Source organism: Mastomys coucha, unplaced genomic scaffold, assembly GCF_008632895.1.
Source record: "Mastomys coucha isolate ucsf_1 unplaced genomic scaffold, UCSF_Mcou_1 pScaffold21, whole genome shotgun sequence".
Lineage (NCBI taxonomy): Eukaryota > Metazoa > Chordata > Mammalia > Rodentia > Muridae > Mastomys > Mastomys coucha.
The window spans coordinates 21,521,768-21,540,429 of NW_022196904.1; the positions used below are offsets into that span (position 1 = coordinate 21,521,768).

General features: G+C 46.4%; 1 protein-coding gene and 1 long non-coding RNA gene across 2 annotated transcripts; both read right to left on the reverse strand.

The window, feature by feature from the left end:
• Window positions 1-932: 932 nt before the first annotated feature.
• Window positions 933-10,315, reverse strand: Psmc4 (proteasome 26S subunit, ATPase 4). The gene is made up of 11 exons (XM_031385870.1): window positions 10,212-10,315; window positions 9,307-9,405; window positions 8,999-9,185; window positions 7,553-7,699; window positions 7,361-7,470; window positions 7,173-7,266; window positions 3,097-3,264; window positions 2,940-3,016; window positions 2,641-2,809; window positions 2,410-2,465; window positions 933-2,223 (listed from the first exon to the last, which is right to left on the reverse strand). The coding sequence occupies exons 1-11, from the start codon at window positions 10,245-10,247 to the stop codon at window positions 2,110-2,112; spliced, it is 1,257 nt and encodes a 418-aa protein (XP_031241730.1). The 5' UTR covers window positions 10,248-10,315; the 3' UTR covers window positions 933-2,109.
• A 5,360-nt stretch (window positions 10,316-15,675) lies between these two features.
• On the reverse strand, window positions 15,676-18,655 carry LOC116101901. The gene is made up of 2 exons (XR_004122946.1): window positions 17,825-18,655; window positions 15,676-17,125 (listed from the first exon to the last, which is right to left on the reverse strand). It is a non-coding gene; the product is annotated as an uncharacterized LOC116101901 (long non-coding RNA).
• Window positions 18,656-18,662: the final 7 nt, after the last annotated feature.

Genomic DNA, 18,662 nt, shown 5'->3' on the forward strand with positions numbered 1-18,662 from the left:
CTTTGACTCACTTATGTGTGGTCTGGGGTGTGGGTGTCTTTTCTGTTACCCTGCTAATGATGGAAAGATCACCTTCCCTTCAAGGACCTGATATTCTCCAACTATTTTCCCTAATATTTGTTTTTTTAAATTTATTTTTAATGTGTTTTGACTATGTGTGTCTATAGATTACATGGATGCCCGTGACCACAGAGGCTAGGGGCATCAGATCCCCTGGAACTGGAGTTACAGTTGTGAGCTATCCTGTGGGTGCCAGGAATCAAACCCAGGTCTTCTGGAAGATCAGCATGCGCTCTTAACCACCCGGCCATCTGTCCAGCCCCTTCTCTATGTTCTTTATTGGAGAATCCCATTGTTCTTTGAAACACATAGTAAGTTTTGAAACAACACTTAAATATTCACCATGTGTAGGGGACGGTGGATGCCACTATAATCAATCTGCACTCCCTGACAGCTCTATATTCTAGGCTGGAGGGGATGAGAAACTAACAGTCAAAAGCAGCGGTTCTCGGAGCTGGAGAGATGGCTCAGCAGTTAAGAGTGCCGAATGCTCTTCCAAAGGTTGTGAGTTCAAATCCTAGCAGCCACATGATGGCTCACAACCACCTGTGATGGGATCTGATGCCCTCTTCTGGGATGTCTGAAGACAGCTACAGTGTACTTATGTATAATTAATAAACAAACCTTAAAAAAAAAAAAAGCCAGGTAGTGATAGCACACACCTTTAATCCCAGCACTTGGGAGGCAGAGGCAGGAGGATTTCTGAGTTCAAGGCCAGCCTGGTCTACAGAGTGAGTTCCAGGCCAGCCAGGGCTACACAGAGAAACCCTGTCTTGAAAAACCAAAAAAAAAAAAAAAAAGCAGCAGTGGTTCTCTACCTGTCACTCCTTTGGGGAATGAATGATCCTTTCACAGGAGTCACCTCAGAGCAGTTGGAAATAGATATTTAATTCTCATTCACAGCTAGCAAAATTAGCATTATGAAGTAGCAATAAATCTAATTTTATGGTTGGGGGAACCACAACATGAGGAATTGTATTAAAGGGTCACAGCACAGGTCACAGGTTTGAGAACCACTGGTCTATACCATGGCAGCTTTCTGCAAGCAGAACATGGGCAGGCCCTACAGAGGATGGCAAAGGGATTCCTTCCTGACTTGGCGAGCGGGAGCAGGCTGGGTAGCTATAGGGAGGGAGACAGATCTAAACAGTATTAAGGGGAACTGGGATTTGGCTTTAGTCTTCAGAACCCTGCAGGGGCAAGCAGCCAGACAGGGAAACAGGTGGGCAGGAGTCAGACTGGAGCCTCAAAAGCCACATTAAACTATGGTTAATAGTTGAGAAGGTGACAGAGAATGGTAGGACACACATCTTCTACAGACAGATAACAAGGATGCACCACATCCAGGGAGGGTGAGGAAAGCTTAAACTGAAACAGAACCCCGGAGACAGTAAGACAAACTGAGCACAGAGCCTCAAGCAAGGTGGAAGACATTTTGATAAGTTACAAGTGACTCAGAAATAGTCTCACTTGTCTCTGGAAGAGCATCTAGCCAGAAGTTTGGTCTTCATACACAGGGTAACACCCAACCGACTCAGCGGGCCCAGGAATGGAAGAGGGCAGACAGGCACGTGCACTGGGGTTTACTGTTTCCTTGGCAACCAGATACACCTGTGCTCTCTCTGACACTGCTGTGTACAAGAAGAGACTGAGGGCTACCTCTGCCCCTGGTCCTTGTGCATGTAAGGCAGGCAGAAATTACTGAAAACCCAAATGATCTTCTTGAAGAAATGACAGAGGGGCTTCAGTCTGTGGCCAAGGATTTGGTTGAGGTCCATTTTCTATCCTGTTTTCCAAAAATCTTCAAAGTCATTTGGTTCTCATTCCTTGCTCTTTTCTCAGACTGCAATCCAGGCCTTGCCTCCTTATTGGTCAGGGGACAAGGAGGAACCCAGAGGCTCCTATTCAAGGTTCATATTCCCTAAAGGAGTCAAACACCCAAGAAGAAATTAAATAGATCCAATCACGTCCATTTATTGCCTAAACCAATCCTGGGTAAAGAGAAAACTAGCCTTTGGGACAGGGGCCTGGGGAAGTGTGGGGAGGGGGTCACTTGTAAAACTCATGTTCTTGCTCGTCTTTCTTGATCACAGTCTTGTATGCTTTCTCGAAGTCCTTGGCCAGGACAATGTAGCGGTTCTCACGGACAGCCAACATTCCACTCTGGGAAGGGATGGGAATGAAAACTGTATGTCAAGTACCGCCCTCCTCACCCCCTAAACCCCGTGACAGTGAAGGAAGAGAAATATGGGGCCCAAGAACCTAGGGATGCAACAAGGGAAAAGAGTGGAAAAGGGGAGACACCTTCAAACACCCCCACTCAGGTCAAAGGGACTATTTATTACTCACCTCCTGACAGATGGAGTTGATATCGGCTCCTGAAATCTTATCTGGACGGGCCACATCTATAGCAGCTGACTTAAAGAAACCTCTCCTTACACGATGAAATGGGTGCTGTCTTGGTCATCACCCCTCTTCCCTGGCCCTTGTCCTGCCCCCCCCCCGCCCCAATGGTGGTGGGGAGGAAGCCCCAACCTTCACTTCCTGCTGGGTTCTCCTCTCACTTCCAAAGAAGGATACAGTCTTCCAGGTCGACCTCCTCGGAGAGGTTCATCTTGCTGGTGATGGTGGAGAAAATCAACCTCTTCTGGCGACGGTCAGGGAGTGGGAATTCAATTTTTCGGTCCAAGCGTCCTGGCCGCAGTAGAGCTGGATCCAAGGTGTCTGCTCTGTTTGTGGCCATGATTACCTGGCACAGGGAGGAACCAGCTTAGGCTTCTGCCATCCTTATATCCTCTTTTCCTGTCATGACATCTGGCCCTCATGTCTTTCCCCAGTCCTTACACCATACCACCCCTTGCCAATCCTGAACCCTAAACCTTCACATTGACGTTTTGGTCAAATCCATCCATTTGATTCAGTAGCTCCAGCAGGATCCTCTGAACCTCCCTGTCAGCTAAGAGTAAGAAAGACAGTTACTTCAAACACATCCTCTGACAAGCCTGCACAAGATCCCAGCCAGTTGGCACTACTCACCTCCTGTCTGGGCATCGAATCTCTTGGTGGCAATGGCATCAATTTCATCTATGAAGATGATGGCAGGTGCATTCTCCTTGGCTAGGCGGAACACATCCCGGACCATTCGGGGGCCTTCACCCAGGTACTTCTGAACAAACTCTGAGCCCACCACACGGATAAATGCAGCTGAGGGTAGAATGACAAGGGTTTTAGAATGGGGGTTGTCCTCCTCTGGGGTCCTTTGGGCTTTACCCGACTCTGGGAATTCCTGAAAATATCCTTTTCTTGGATAACTCCCCTTAGTAGCTGTATAAGGCACAGGGTTGGGCCCCCACATCCAGCTACTGCTCATGCCTCACAATGACAGATAAGCCACAATCAAACCCTACGTGTACATGTCGGGGGTTGGGGGCTTTTTAAAAGAATCAGAATATTAAATACAAAGCAAAAACTAAAAGCACAAATTTCTAGAACACATGCAGAATCAGTTAACAAAACAGAAATGTCTGCAGACTAAGACTGTCTAACAGAGCCAAGTTCATGTTTGTTCTCTGAACCATACTTGTTTGTTTGTTTGTGAAAGGATCTTGATGCACAGCTCAGCCTGGCCTGGGACTAAGTATGTAGCCAGGCTGTCCTTGAATTGGAAATTCTCCTATTGCAAGCTCTGCAGGGCTGGGATTAAACACATCTATCCAACTCTGAACCACTCTTCCAGCCCTGTTGGAATCAAAGGCTCTAAGGCTATCTTCTCACGTAACTGACAGCTGGCAGCAAGGCTGAACCAGGTTTGCTCCTGGCTCTGACTGCACTTGTTTCCTAAGAGGTGGACAGCTGCATGTTGTGTGGAACATACTCCTGGGACTCTCTTTTCCTGCCACCAGAGCAAGGAGACAATTCATACATACACACGCCTAGGAGGAGCTGAGCGAGGCTGCAGGCTGTGGCCTGACACACATCTGGCTGAAGGTATAAGAGTACTTTCCCACTTCCCTGCATCACTGTGGGGCTCCCACTCTGCCCTAGATGCGCCTCACTACTTTCCTTCCTGCCCACAGGAAACCCATCTCTAGAGTGTCCTTCATTCACTCACCTCATCCCTGTTCTTCTTCACCCTCCCCAGCCTCCTGTCTCTCTTTTAGACTGTCTGCCATTCCAACTACCACCTTGGATCACTCACTCTCAGTCGCCATCAAGACAAGTAGATGAAGTCTCTTCTCAACTACAACTTTCCTTCTCCAAGGAGACATCTCAGGGACTTTCCTATTGCTCTACCCCTGGCCCCTCTTCCAGTGAAAAAGCCTTTTCCAGATTCCCTCAGAACAGAGGCACCCCTCACTTTCTGTCTGTTTTTGACCATGCTAAACTGTCTGGATTGAAACGTGGGCAGAACAAGGATGCTAATGGACCGCTAGTGAATTTCAAAACTGTATTCTCTAGTTCAGAGTACCTTAGCAATGTCAACTTCCTGCCTTTCTAACTGCTCTGTGACTCTAGGGGACATGAAGAGGTAACATGGAGAGGCATCTGGGTGAGGGGTATATAAGAACTTTCTAGATTCACTTTCCCTAAAATTATCCTCAGGAAATACTTGAATTAAAAAAAAAAAAGTTTTAAGGTGGCAGACTTCCTGAACCCCAGATGTAACACAAAGCTTTATGATTTTATTATTACTTTCTTCAACAGTCAGCCATCCTCTTACCAAAGAATGAGAAATGTACCCCCCCCCCCCAATACCATGTGTATGGCTTACACATTCCTGTGTCTTACTAAGCTCAAGGAAACCAGTGGAACTTCAAGGGCCGGCAGTTTGGGGGTCAGAGGTCTTGGCATCAAATCCTAGCACTACAGCTGGTCAGCTGGTGACCTTGAACAAGCTGTAAGCCTGCTTTCTTATGTGACACACTTCTTTTTCTACAGGGCTGCATCAGTCATCAACCCCTGGTCCAGTGCCCAAAGCTATCCCTATTAAACAGCATAAATAGGGTTCGGTACCATTACCACACGAATGCCCACCCAAGGGCTAGCCACTATGGAGAAAGAAAGGCCAGAGGACAGAAGAGATGGTGTCACCTTCTCCTCAGCCTGCCCTGGGCCTTTACCACAGCCTGGGAACCACCGTGCAATCTCCCTCAGAACACTCTTGCATTTCCACAGGAGGCGTTTAAATCATCCACTGACCATTGCCCCTCTATCTGCCTTCTCAATGTCACCTAAGCCTAAGTCGCCACAGAGACCTCTGAGCCTTCAGGTGACTGCTCAGCTCCTGTCCTCCTTGCCAAGGCAGTATCTTCCCTCACCCTTCTCTTGCACCCTCTTGTCTAAGTTCATCTCCCACCTCTCCAGGGCCCTCTTCCCACCTACCACCTCCTTCATGCTCGGATCACCAACCTTTCCAGCCAACTAGCTCCTTCCCAAAGGCAGTTATAACAGTAAAATCTACCCCCACTTAAAACCATCTACATCTACCCTTCCCAGATCTCTCCCCACCCTCACTTGAGGATGTGGGCCCCAGGAAGGGACACTTGCTGGTTGTGGTACCTCAGGGGCTAGAGCACGAGGCCATGGAACAGGACAGATACTTAGCAAAAATCTAATGTGGCCCAATGCCAATTTCTGAAAGGTGTATGCGACTTCAAGAGAAGAGCAGAGCATTACAGATGCTAGCTAGCACTTTTATTTACCACTGCTATTATTATTATTTTACTTTTAAAAACTGTGGCTTACACCCATAAAGATGAACTGAAGAGGACACACACTGATGACTTCTGAATCTCCACTCACAACTCAAATCAAAGGACAGTGCACCCATGTTTTACGTTTCTGGCTAAATGTTCCCTGGTCATGGAATCTCAGTGTGTCCCATAGCGAAGCCACTGTTCCCCTTCCCCAGTTTATTTCTCTATCCCATGTAAGTCAACAAGGACCCCAGGGCGGTCCAAACCAGGAACTGAGAACTGCTCCTGAGTGACTACTTCTTGTCAACTACACCTAACTCATTAGTAAATCTCAACAATGCCACTCCTTCCCTTAGGGACCCATCCCTAAGCACACAGCATGAGGTGAATATTAGGGATTCCCAAACCAAGTTTTCTGATTGGCTGTCAGGTTACTTTTAGACTAAAACTATTTTAGTCTATTTATAATCAGGCACCTCACAATCTCTTCAGCCTTACCCCTGCATGCTGCCAGACATAGTTCGTATAGCCACTCACCAGGACAAAACCAGAAGTATGAGTTTGCTCTAGTGGCATCTGTAGTCTACCCATGAGTCTGCACATGAGCTCCTCTCTACCTCTGGGCCTTTGCACGAGTTTATTTCCTGACCTAAATTCCCTCTCCCAATCTCTGTGCCTGACAACTCCTCACCCCTGCTTCTTCTGGAAAACTCTTCCTGAGAGGCCCATGCAGGATTGACAGCACATACAGAACCCATTCACTGTCCACACCAATTCCCTAGAGTACCCAGTGGACTACCCTCTTCCTGGTCTTATCTCTAACCACTTGGCTAATCCAGTTGATAAGTACTCACCCTAAGAAATACACTGTATCATTTCGCTAACTCCTCCTTATCCTCCTATGGAATTAGGATGGGATGCTTGTTTACTGGCTTGGTTTCTGTCTGGAGAAGGGTCTCACGAGGTAACCCAGAATAACCTTAAACGTTTATCTTAATGCCCCAGAGTCTCCTGAGTTAAGATTAAGGATATTTGCCAAAATATCCAGATGGACTTTTTAAATTTTATTTTACCTTATTGAGACAGGGTCTCACTATTTAGCATTGCCCAGCCAGAACTGCCCATACAGACCAGGCTGGCCTTGAACTCACAGCAACTCACCTGCTTCTATCTTCTGGGTGCTGGGATTATAGGTATGTGACACCACACCTGGCTCATTAGTTTCCAATTTTGAGAAAACCGAGGCATAGAGAGGTGTAATCACCTGCCAGGGACTGTATCCTGTAAAGGCCCACCACCTGGGCTATGGCCCCAGAGCCTGTATTTATAGACACTTCTGCTATGTCATTTCCTATGGAACCCAAGGAAGCAGGAGGCAAGGCGAGAAGAGCACTGGGGAGGCCATGAGAGGCTCACCTGTCGTGTGATGTGCCACAGCCTTTGCTAACATTGTCTTTCCACAGCCAGGAGGGCCATACATGAGGACACCTCGGGGAGGATCGATGCCAATCTAAAGAGATGGGAAAAGGATGAGCTAAGGGATCCCATCACTAACCCTAAGCCCAGAGAGACCTCTCCTTGCCCCGCCCCCTCTCTCTCCTCACCTGCTTGTAGAGCTCGAAGTGCGTAAGCGGGAGTTCCACAGCCTCTCGAACCTCCTGCTTCTGGATGTCCATACCTCCGATATCGGCATACATCACATCTGGCTTCTGGTCTGGTGGGAGAGTAGAGCTAGGGCTTGCAGCTTGGCCCACAGCATCCCCTTGGGACTCCCAGGGCCCTGGGTGCCCCCTCACCTGAGGTGAGCATCATGATGCTGCTGTCGGCCTCGGGAGGCAGCACATCCACCAGTGCATTGCTGTGCTTGTGCAGGGCCACTGAGGCGTTGGGTTTGAGCAGCTCCCGATCAATGGTACTTAGGATGCGCACATAATAGTTGGAGCCTATGGGAGCAGACAGGAAGGAAGATGAAATGAAAATGCCAGAGACTTGACGTCACTCCTTCCCCATTTCCCTCTACATCACAGCTGGCATTTTCTTCTTTCTCCACATTGAGCCCTAGGTCATCCCCTCTTAGCCTCCAGTCTTGTCTCCCCTAATCCACCCTCTGCTCATACTAACAACTTCCCTGCTGGTCTTCAGCCCTGATTCTCTCTTGAGGTCCAGCTCTGTGCCTCTCCTATGTGGTCTCCCGGATGGCTTTGGTTATCTTTCAATGTGTCCCAACACAGTCCTGGGATTCTCGGCTAACCTGTGCTGTCCCCGAGTTGCCAGCCAGAGGACTAAGTCTCATTCTGGTCCCCTTTCTCCATTCTTTCAGGACCTCTCAGTCACTCTTTCTACTCAACCTCCCTCCACTCTCATCTAGTCCACCACCAAACCCTGCCCTCATTTGGCACTATCCCCTGCCCAAGTCTCCATAAATTCCTGGTTACCAGCCCCCATCTCTTCCCCACTCTACTCTCTTACAGCAAGACTTGAGTATGAGGCAGCCTCCCAGACATCTTCCACAACCTGCTCCTTCCTTTACAAACCCACTCCTCCAATCACACCCCTACTGCAGGGAGCCCTACTATCTTAAGTATCACTTCCAAAGAAACAGGCTTCATCCTGGGCATCACTCTCCCTTTACTTTCCCATCCGGTCCCGCATGGTCACATGACTTTATCTAGAGCCTTTATAAGCACAGGCCTCAGTCCAGCAGCAGGAAAAGACCGGTAGACACCAGAACCACCAGCCAGAGTAAAAGCAGGGCACGGATTTATGTTACTAGCATCTGCTGTACGCTGAGTCCTCAACAGAGCCCAGAGTCTTTACACGTAACCAAGGCTTTCAAACAGCAGCTCCACATCTTGCAGCAGTTGTTAACCCAGGAGAGGGATGTGACCATAAGTTTGTTTAAATCAACAGACTAGAACCACAAAAATCACAAAAGTATTCCAGCCACATGGTAAATCTCCACGATAGATTTCTTCTTCTTCTTTTTTTTTTTTTCTTTTGAGACAGGGTCTCTCTATGTACTCCTGGAAACACACTACATAGACCAGTCTGACCTCAAATGCACAAAGATCCTCTTGTCCCTGCCTCCTGAGTGCTCACACCTGGATGGTGAAACACACGCACATGAACTGAGAGGCAGAAAGAGACATTCAGAAAATAAAGTACACATCCACTTTTGGATTGGTCAATACCCTGGCCGTTATATCACTCTATCTTGCTCCCAACCCCGACCCACCACTCACCTGTGGTAGAGCCCACAATGGCTGTGTTCTGATCCACAGCTTCCAGAAACTGGCCAATGACCAAAGGAATGCTCTGGATTCGTTTCACTTCCTCCTGGGCATGGAGGAACTCCTTCTTCAGATTCTTCTGCTCATCCTTAATATACTCCTCCTGCACCTCCAGGAACTCCAGCTCTTGCTGCAGCTTCTATAAGCCCACAGAGAGAGCAAAGCTTTGGCTGTAGGCCTTGTTGTACCGGAGTGGGAGGTGGGGACCGTATGTGATGGGGGACAGTAGGTATGCAGGACCCAGGTTATGCAGGACACACCTTGTAGCGGCTGTACAGGTCCTCCAGGTCCTCAGGTTCAGGTCCCAGAAAGGACAGGCCAGTCTGCGGCCGAGACACGGACAGTGCTGGGATCTCATCCTATAGACAAAAAAGAAAACTTGATGTCGGAAGTAGAGAATCATCCCATGAAATCAGTGAGAGCGTTCTTCCTATTTCGACACGAAGTCACTCTGTCTCGAGTACCTGACATAATTCATTATCTCTCAACAGATACAGGAACTGCTCAATCCCCTATGTAAGTTTCTAATAGCAGGCCCCTTAAACAAAACTTCTCATGTCAACATCCCCTATCTGCTACTAAAATGCCCCTAAGCTAGGATGAAAGTGTTGCAGCAGCTCCATACCGGATCCTAGCATCCCAGTCCCCTCAAGAGGTTCTAAAAGTCACATGGATTTTAAAGTCAGTGCGCATTCAGGGTCTCATTACCCAGTCCCCACCCCCACCCCCAAAAAAGCTTTCATGTCAGACTCCCCCAACTCAAATTAAAACCACAACGAATACTTAACGTCTCCCCGTTCACGCCCAAGCACAGTCAGTCCACTAGCCCCTTGGCCACGGACATACCTAGGCCACAAGGGCCCCATACATCATTCTCCACCTGGTCCAACCCCCAAACCGAAAAGCTATTAAGCATAGCTATCCAGGCCTCGCAATCGTTCAGTCTTAAAAGAGCCTTTAAGTTGAACACCACTTTCCTCCCGCTCTGCTTTTTTTGAGCTCCGCCGCCCTCCTGACAACACGACTACCCAGGCAGGCCTCGAGGGCACTCAAAGCTCTACACCGAGGCCTCTGAAACCACCCAGTCCAGAGCTGGGGTCCCGAGGATCCCTCAGCACCCCACTCACGTCTAGCGCCCGCTAAGAAGCCCTGATCCCTACCGCACCTGAATTTTCTCCACCAAAATGCCTATCTCCTCCATAGTGACCAAGCCGGCCTCAGTGCAGCCCGGCCAGTCACGGCTTCCGCTGACGCCAACGGAAGTCCTTCCCACAGAGCATCTTGGGAAACGTAGTTTTAAGGTATCGCCGAGGGTAGCCCTGACGGGACGGATAACAGGAAGGGCGGGAAACTCTTGGCCCTGGGCTCCGCCCCTAAGACGCGTTCCTGCGCCGGGCGCCCCCGGGGGGCGCGCGGAGGTTGCGCGTGCGCAGTAAGTAACTCGCGTTCTGGCGCCATCTTGCCCTCGCGCGTTGTGGGGGTTTCTCCAGGAGGGGGCGCGGCTGCGTTGCTCTTGAAGAAAGTCTCCAGAGGATTTTTTTTTTTTTTTTTTTAAATATTACCCACTTTTTATTTTCTTGTCTTTTCAAGGCCAGTCCTGAGCTGAGATTATGAAGATTATTCAAGTCCTGTCCTGTCCTAACGTTAAAAACTCCAGAGATTTGTTAGAAAGAATCCTCAGATTTAACGATAAAGAAGCCTTGAGTCTAGTTCCACAGAAGAGTCTCTTGACCTTCTCTGGCCGCCACCTGCAGAGAGAAGCAGAGGTCACAGAACGGCGAGGAGCCAATCAGAGCACACCAAAGCTGGAGAAACCGAGGCAGCCGAGAGTGCAGAGCTTTGCCAAGTCCTGGTCGAATCTTTCCTTCTCCGTCTTCTTCAATTTATTTTTCGGGGTTGTTGAGATGACTCAGTGCTGAAGAGCACTTGCAGCTCTTCTAAAAGACCGTAAAGATTCTAACAGATAAGAGTTCGGTTCCCAGCCCAACGTGAGGCAGCTCCCTAGCATCTGTAGGCAACTCCTCTGGTTTCTGCAGGCACCTGCACTCAAGCACACATCCCCGCTAGCAGAAACACACCTACACATAATTTAAAAATTTGAAGGGATATATATTTAATTACGTGTTCATGTGTATATCGGAGTGCGAGTTTTTGCACTTGGATTCAGTACATACAGAGGCTAGAAGAGGGCATCAGAGTCTGTGGGCTGGAGTTACAGACTGTGTGGTGTCTCTCCACCCTCCTGTTGAGTTTTGATTGTTGTTGTTATTATTGTTTCCCTCTTGGTGCTAGTGATGAGCCCCATCACTAGCACAGGGACTTTGATATGCTAAGCAAGCCCAGCCATAATTCTTAGTATGTATTATGTCCTCTTTTACAAAGAAGGAAGCTGGTGTAAGACTGAATGTTTTGCTTGACGTTTGTAACTATTGTATCAAGTTTGAAGAAGAGGACTTTCTAAGTTACTCTTTCTCTGAGATGAATGCTTTTCCAAATTATCACAGCTAATGAACCAAATTCTCACCCTCACCTAATGTCTGTGCCACCCTCCAAGCAGAACCATTGTTCATTGAAACAGTTGGTGAATGACTTCATGGATAGACCATCTTAATACCTACACCATTTCTTAAATGAATGTAACCTGTTCTCTGTGAGCTGAAAATAAATCACTCACTCAAGTCAAATAGCTTTGACCATAGCAGGAAGTCTGTATCCAAAAATCGTGCCTACAATTCATTTCTTGGTGCAACAGAACTGTCTCAGCTTAGCTACGATGGAGGTAAAATCCATTGGTGATGTAAGGGTCATTGAAGTACAGCCTTATTACAATGAACTCCAATGTCTAAAAATTGTTCTTATTTTGGGCTTGTATCATAGTAAGAGCCAAGATTTTAAGCTCTACTAAATACAAAACAAACAAAAAGACTTTACTTATCTATCTATTTATGTTCATTTAAAAATGCTTGTGTTGATGTATTATTTTAAAATATACATTTAATATGTTTGGGGTGATTTCAAATTTATATTGAGACAAATGTATGTATTTTCAGTATTGCTATAGACAAGCATCTACATAAGACTGTTCAATTGATTGTTGTTTTATATCAAACAATTTTCATAATACTCATTTTTATTGTTACAATATTTTATAAAACTTAAAAAATATAGCAAAATAAAAAAACAAAAGGTATTGAAGGGGGGTCTCTGAGAGGAGTTGGGGTACAAAAGGGAAACAAGAATGTGAGGTAATTCTATTTACTTAAAATATGTTTTAAATGTTAACAAATTCAGATAAATTGAAATCATGTACCTTTTCTCATCATAATGCAATAAAACTTAAATCAATTAAAAAACAAACAAACAACAAAAACAAAGAAGGAAGCTGGTGTCAAGCCCTAAAGTCACTTGAGCAACTGGTAAAGCAGGGATAGAACCTAGATCTGTATTTCTTGTACTTAGGACATACACTACCCACTTCATAACAGGTATAGTTTTTGTTAAATAAACTTTTTATTGGGGAATAAATAGGTAGCAGGCACAAATCATTATTTTCTAGGTACATAATGCTGCACAAATTGAACTTCCTATCTGTTCTGTATAGTATGGAGAATGATCTACAATAGCTGTCACTCTGGCTAAGCAGGTGGGCACCTTTCCTCTGTCAGTTGAAGAATTAAAAGACAGAAAAACAGTGACCACAAAGTAAAGCTGAAGTTTGTTGGCAAGCAATACAAATATCTGAGAGAGGGAGCTCTCCTGCTACTAAGGGAGGTTGTGTTTTTATTTGGTTTTAAAGTGTCTGTCTGGTGATTTTCACTCCGTCTGTTCTCTGCTGGTCCAATGGTGTTTATGTGGCTCTTCTATAGCAGGCCTATGTCTTGGTCCACTGACATGGAAATAACTAAATTGTTGACTGGCTGAGAGTGTGGGCACCCCAGCACTCTCTCCTCTTTGTGGTGTAACAGGTATAGAGAGATATACCTGCAGTACATGAGGGGAATAGCGTATGTTTCTGAGAAATGGAAATTTACTGCTGGGGCAAAACCCTATCAAGAAACAGAAACTTACTATTGAAGGCAAAAAAGCCATTTAAAACCTATGGGCCCAGAATCTTACGTTGTCTTTCAGTTTTGAATGAGTGTCTGTGTGTGTGTGTGTGTGTGTGTGTGTGTGTGTGTGTGTGTCGAAAAATAGCAAAGTTACAGATAAGTAGAAGCACCATATAGATGATGCCCCATCAAGACACCTGGAATTCCCACTGGAGAGTCCCGCGTGTCATCTTGAGTAATGCTTCCAAGAAAAGCAAATACAAACAAACATACAGATATCACCATCAGATTGGGTGCTTACAGGCATCTATCAACATGACTTGGGAAGCCCCGTGAGGCAGCCAGCTGGGCTTCTCACTGGAGAGATGTGGGCAGAGCAATCTCCTGCAGGGTGAGGCTTCCAAGGAGAAGAACAAATGCAGGCAGCCAGTAAATAACATCAAAGCAGGCTCTTTCAGCCACCCAGCAGAAACCACTGCAGCTTGACGGAGCTCCAGCTAAGCAGAGGGTTCTCACCATGGCGCTTTTTACTTCCCTTTCGCTCTGCAGGTATTTTGTACCATGGAATAAACAGCAGCCTCTCATGGAATTTGTGTGCCCTCCAGCTATTCATAAGGACACAATGGTTTGCTGCTGTTATTATTTTACATTCCATTTTTTATTGTGGGGTGTGGTGTACATACTACAACTTGCAGATCATCTAAGCCCGGGGAATGAAACTCAGGCAAGCACACAGTCATCCATTGAGCCACTTCTCTGACCCATACACAATATGTTTGTAATTTCATTTTTATTCATGTGTAAGAATGTGTACTATGTACATGCATGCCAAAGCTCTTGGAGACCAGAAGAGGGTGATAGAAACCCCAGAACTAGACTTACTGGCAGCTGTGAGTCACCAAGTGCTGCCAGGAATTAAACCAAGGTCCTCTGGAAGAGCAGAAAGTGCTCTTAATCATTGAGCCATCTTGCTCTTTTTTAAAAAAGATTTATTTATTTATTATATGTAAGTACACTGTAGTTGTCTTCAGACACTGCAGAAGAGGGCGTCAGATCTTGTTATGGATAGATGTGAGCCACATGTGGTTGCCCTGTGCTGGAGCAATAGATGGAGAAGGGAGAATCCCTACAGCTCACTGGCCTGCCTGTGTAGACTAATTAGTACACCCAGGCCAACAGGAGACTTACTCTTAAAGGGAACCGATGACATTCCTGAGGATGACACCCAGGGTCACTGTTCAGCCTTTACACATAACCAATCACATGTTCACACACATATAATGAACTTTTTTAAAATAAGCAGAGTTGGAGGTCATAGGGCACAGAATGCTTTTAGCTTAGTTGTCACGACAGTAACATAACAGTTCTCCTAACAATTTCATAAACATTGACCAGAATGTTTTCCTACCCAGCATAGGTATTGTGGATCGTCACCTGGAACATTGCCAGTACTTTTAGCCAGACAAATTCCAACGCATGATCTCCTGATCTTCATAAACATTTACAAACGAGGAAACTGATGTGCAGGGAGAAATAATTTCCACTGGTTTACAAAGAGAGCCCAGTGCCAGGTCAGGGAACTCAGAGGTTAGTCACACCTGGCCAGACATCTTTAATTTCCCCCCAAAAGATTAGACAACTTTTTAATTCTACCTTTCAGCTTTTATCTAAAAGACATTCTGTAACTTATGGCTTAAAAACCATGACTTAAAATATACTGTATGTTCTTTGCTTCTGGTCACCCCAGTTTCCCAGCATCATGCCCAGTTCTGTGTGGTCCCCACCAGCACTATTGTGGGGCATCCACCAGAGAAGACTGCCTGAACATGGGTTTATGCCAACAGAAAGTCTTTATCATCCAACCAGCGACTACACTGGGTGTTCAAGATCCAGGTAATCATAAAAACCATATCCTGGGCTGCCAAACTTTCAGTTAACAAGACAGCCAAAGCAGAACTACCGCAGTCAAAAAGCAAGGTTGGTACATTAAAAGGCTTTCCCAGAACTATGGACTTGGATGGGTTGGGCCTTTGTCTTCATTTTGGCAGGTGGTACTGCCCACATGCTGAGTTTTACAACATAAATGGTACTTCAATCATGGAGTCAGTTATGCTAAGATCTTGGGGGTGGCTGGGAGGGGTGTGTGTGTGTGTGTGTGTGTGTGACATACTTTACCTCATTTTTTTGTCTTCCACAGCAACCTTAAACAGTTGATGGCAGAAGCAAGCAGTAGTTGCGTAATTTGTTTTGTTTTTGAGTTTTGAGATCTCTCTATGTAGCTGTTGACTGGCTTGGAACTTTCTGTATGTAGACCAGGCTGGCCTGGAACTTAGGGATCCACCTGCCTTGCCTCCCAAGTGCTGAGACTAAAGGCGTGCATCAAACCGGCCACACTGATTCTTAAGTACTTTATACATACCTATGGATTTAATCCCCAGAGTGGTACTTGGAGTGAGAACTCTGGTTTAACCATGTTCTCAGGTCTTACACGAGAAAACATGCTCAGGTGAAATTACTACCCAAGCCCTCAACATGTAAGTCATAGAGATGGCAGGAAAGTCAGAGTCCCAAGTCTTAACGTCATTTGATAGTTATTATTGATGTGTTGGACATCGTACACAGGTAAGCCCATCTTTCTCAAGAATTAGGAGAAACAATGCTCTCAGGAGTTTTTTAAGCTAGACTGACCTTTCCCTGCACTGTATGATTAAGACCCTTCCTCCCACTGCCCAGAGCAGCCCATGGGGGACATTTAAAACAGGAAAACTAGAATAAGGGAAGCTCACTTAACTTCATCTATTCAGATTCAAGCCTAGGGCTTGCCTTCTCTCTGTTCCGCCACCATCTAAAAGAAATCTTGACTACTCCCATAATTAGGACTTGGGTGCTCTGGGAGAGGCTCAGTATACAGGAGCGGGTAAACAAGTAATTAGAGATTACTCAGTAATTAGAGATTCTCAGGCTGACCGAGAAGACTGTCCTCACCCTCAGGAAGCAACGAGCATCCAGCTCCTCTGAAGACAGCCATGCCAGAATGTTGGCTCATTGTTCCAAGAAGTCCAAGGTGAAGTTCAGTGGTAGGTTGCTTGTCTACACGTGTTGATACCCAGCACTCCCTCAAAATGACTGAAAACTCAGACTTGAAGTGGAAACTTCTAGTTCTTTGGAAAGTTATGTCAAATGATGTTTTCCTGAAGCAGGCACAGGTGAAAGAATGTTTTGATATAGCAAACACGTAAAAGGGTGCTTGATGAAGGAGTATAAATGTGACCCCACAGACAGTGAGGGACGAGCCCTGAGCCTTGGCTTGGTTTGCTCTGCCTTGCTGTTCTTCTTTAAAGACACATACGTATTGGTTCACCTTACATAGCGTTGTTGAGCTCAACTTGTGATAACTCCAACCTTGAGAGAAACTCACCCAAGAACTGCTCCTGAAGTTCCTACAACAGCTTGCCACTTCTGCAGCCTCGCCTTAGGCCTATTGGTGAGCCTGGCGGGTTTTTCAGGATTGAACTACAGTTGCCGGTTTGTGCCTGGTGTCTGCTTGCTGGAAGGACTGGACTGTAGCTGCTGGTTCGTGCCTAGTGTCTGTCTGCCTAGAGGACTGAACTGCAACTGCTGAGTCATATTTGGGGTTTGCTAGGGGACTGAACTACTGCCAAAGAAGATGGAGCTCACCCCCAAAGAACTACTGCTGAACAAGTCCACTCCCCATACCCTAATAACTTTTCTCTTCCACAACGTCTGCTGGGTGGTGGGTAGAGGAGAGGTTAAACCCTTATTAAAAGTAGGTTGCAAAAAATTTATGCCTACACAAAGTCTTATTTAAAATTTCTGAATTTTAAAATGTTGACATTTAGTTTTAACTTCAACAAATACCATGCAGGTTAAAAGAGAAGCACCTGTGTATTTCAGACAACTGTCCATGAGTCTTGATGTAGGTTCATCTTGTCCCTAGCATTTCTCTCCACGGTCCAGGAATGGAGACCTTTTCCAGTGTTAGAGTGAAGATGGAGGAAGGAGTCTGACCCTTTCAGAAAGCAGCAAGAATAATAGTAAAAGGAAGAAATATTAAACTTAGGGAAAAACAGTTGTGAATATCTAACAACAGTTACTAGGCTACGGAAACTTGAACACTATTTTTCATTTTATTTTTTAATTTTACCAATGCATGTTTTCTGTGTATGTATGTCTATGTATGCATTGTGTACATGCGATACCCAAGGAAGCTGGAAGACAGTGTCTGATCACCTGGGACTGGAGTTATAGTTGGTTATGAGCCACCATGTGGGTGCTGAGAATTGAACCCAGGTCCTCTGCAAGAATATTTTGAGACATCTATTATGGCCTAAAACACAATTTAAAAGGATTTAGTGAAGTATTCACAAAATAATACTTTAAAAAGAAAAAATAAGATCAGGTGTGATGGCATATGCCTTTAATCCTAGGACTCAGGAAACAGAGGCTGACAGATACCTGGTCTACATAGCAGGTTCTAGGCCAACCATGGCTACACAGTGGAAAAATTGTGTCTTTATCAAAAGTCTTTTTAGTTTGAATTTTCAGAGTTAAAGCTTCTAAGAGCTGCCAACACTCTTAGCCCAGATTCTCTCCACACATGTACGATATACCCATTTCCATATATACCAAAAACCCTGCTAGAATTTCTATGAGGATTGCATGCAAGAAGACTTGACATTGTAGTAGTATTGATGCTTCTGATCCATACCTTGTCATAGGGCTACTTAGGCCTTTGATAGTGGAGTAGTAGAGTGTGGGGTGGCTGGCCACATTGGATCCACAGCTAGGAAGCAGAAAGAGGTGAATACTGGTGCTGGTTTTACCTTCTCCCTTGTTCATCTTTATTCAGCCTAGGACCTCAGACCATGGGATGGTGTCATCCCATGTAGGGTGGGTCTTTGCTCAAATAAAACTCTCTGGAAACACCCTCACAGACATATCCAGGAGCACAGCTCTTAGTTGATTCTAAATCTAGTCTATCAGACAATGAAGATCATGATTAACTATCACACGTCCACTCCTTGTCAACTAAACACACAAACATATCACTTTTAAGTCATAACATTTCATTTCTAGCTCCTAAAATCTCATATCTATCTCACAATGCAAAAATAAATTTAGATCATTAAAAGTCTCCAAAAAAACGGTCCTCGGCGTTTCTGCCCGGTCTGCACCGGCGCTTCCAACTGCCTCCGCGTGGCACGAGCCACGAGCCGCGCTCTTCCCCGGGCGGCAGCGGCGGCTGCGGCGGCGGCAGCTGCGGGTGCAAGCAAGGAGTGGCTGTGAGCAGCGGCGGGCTCCATGGAGAGCGGCGGGCGCCGGAGCAGAGGCGGCGCTTCCACCGCTGCGCCCGGACTGCAGTGACCCGCGTTCCGCCCCGCGTCCCGGCGGCCGCCCGGCCTCGCCGTCCGTGTCCGCGCCTCCGCCACCGCCGCTGCCACCGGTCCCACCGGCGCCGGAGCACCGCGACTTCCTTCAGCCCGACTCCCCGGCGGGGTGGCGGCGGCCGGGACCCCACGGTGGCGGCCGGAGCAGCGGCTGCAGGA